Raw genomic sequence first — 1,648 nt, 5'->3', positions numbered from 1 at the left:
GGCACAGAAACGAAGACCCAACACAGCCAAAAATACATAAATAAATAATTAATTAATTTTTTAAAAAAAATTTCAAAATTTCACAATTACCAATCATGTTGGGAGAATGTCCTTGGGTATAAAATTGTACCCAATGATGAATATTTCCTAGGATAGATTTAACAAAGTATAATTATGAAATCAAAAGATATCACCATTTGTAAGGTTCTTGAGACCTAAAACTAATTTGTTTTCCAGGGAGTTGCTGAAATTTATGCTAGGACTGTGGTAATGTCCATTTTATTGCTCACTTGCTAATTTTTTTCCAGTTCAATAAAAATCTGATACTGGTTTTATTTTGCATTTGTATAGGGTATTTGATATAGAGTGAAATTTACCTAATTATGCAGAGTAACTTTTAATGTAATATATTTACTTATATAAATAGTAATGTATCAAATTATAATTTCAAATAAAAATTTATATAAATATTTCATAATAGTACCAATGTATGGATATATTTTAAATAAAATCATCAGAATTGCTAAAACCACTGAAAATTTAAATTATTTACTTAGCATATATTTTTAGGTAATTAACTATTAATTTTGATTCATATCATAAAATTTTTAACTTCACTAGCTGCTAGGTATTCATCTAGATATTGTCAACAGTTTTCTGTTTAGAACTAGGCATAACTAGTGATGTGCTAAATAACTTTAGTAGAATTAAATAATAAAATATAACCTATTCGTGCTTAATTCCCAAAGCCCAAATCACACCAAGGCTCAAACATAAGCAACATCCACAAGACAGCCAATGGCAGCTCATAAGTAAGTAAAGGGCACTCCTCACATTATGACTTTGAGATCAAGCAAATGATGGTGAGAAAGTCCTGTAATGAACAGTTAAGTCACCATAGGTTGTAGCACTGATCCTGCATAACATTTGTTTATATTCCATGAACTCAGTGTCAATGCTTCTCACATCATATACAAGAAAACCTGAAGAGCAAAATGAATACAAAGGAATAAGACTTTGTTGGATAAGGTTGACCTTTGAACACCAAAGCCATTGTAATGGCTGAGATTTGTTCATACCCCAGAAAACTAATGTTTGCACCCATGGGAGCATCCCCAATGAGAATGCATAATTTAGGCAACATCAAAAATTGAATTGTCGCGATGTGGTTCGAGATTCTCCCCAGGATCGCAGTCATGGCCACGTGCTTGTCCATCCTGGGAATGGCCACTGCACGCATCCACAGGTTCACTAACGGGGGCAAGGAAGAAAGGGTTGCCCGTTATTCATATCAGTGGAATTTGATAGAAAGAGATAGGTGCATCTCTGCAGTTAATCGTTACTATGTGTCAAATGGTTTGGTGAACACTGATTAAGGAAGCATTTTCCTGATTGATGAAAAATAACTAAGTTATGCTTGTCTACCCCTGCTAGAAGGTTATGCAGTGTATTGTGTAGCATGCAGTGTATTTTGTAGTGTGTAATAAAAATAAAACAAAAAAGTAAAAAAAAAAAAAATTGAATCATTCTCCATATTTTTGCATTAATGTTCAAATTTCCCTAAGGACCTCCAGAAGTTCCAATCCAAGTCTGTTCTTTTAAACGGAATGAATACATCTTTGTATTTGACTCATAACTGGATAAATAT

The 1,648-nt window shown here is 32.5% G+C and overlaps 1 protein-coding gene across 1 annotated transcript; it reads left to right on the top strand.

The window, feature by feature from the left end:
• The first annotated feature begins 1,163 nt into the window (after positions 1-1,163).
• Positions 1,164-1,376, top strand: LOC137770732 (NADH dehydrogenase [ubiquinone] 1 alpha subcomplex subunit 1-like). Its single transcript, XM_068553604.1, has one exon. The coding sequence runs from the start codon at positions 1,164-1,166 to the stop codon at positions 1,374-1,376; it is 213 nt and encodes a 70-aa protein (XP_068409705.1).
• Positions 1,377-1,648: the final 272 nt, after the last annotated feature.

Source organism: Eschrichtius robustus, chromosome 10 (genome assembly GCF_028021215.1).
Source record: "Eschrichtius robustus isolate mEscRob2 chromosome 10, mEscRob2.pri, whole genome shotgun sequence".
NCBI classification, from domain to species: Eukaryota; Metazoa; Chordata; class Mammalia; order Artiodactyla; family Eschrichtiidae; genus Eschrichtius; species Eschrichtius robustus.
Note: the sequence above shows the minus strand (reverse complement) of the source record. Positions and strands in the feature narration are given on the sequence as shown.

Excerpts from the sequence above, each read along its gene's own strand:
- LOC137770732 (XM_068553604.1), top strand. The coding sequence starts at position 1,164 with ATGTGGTTCGAGATTCTCCCCAGGATCGCAGTCATGGCCACGTGCTTG.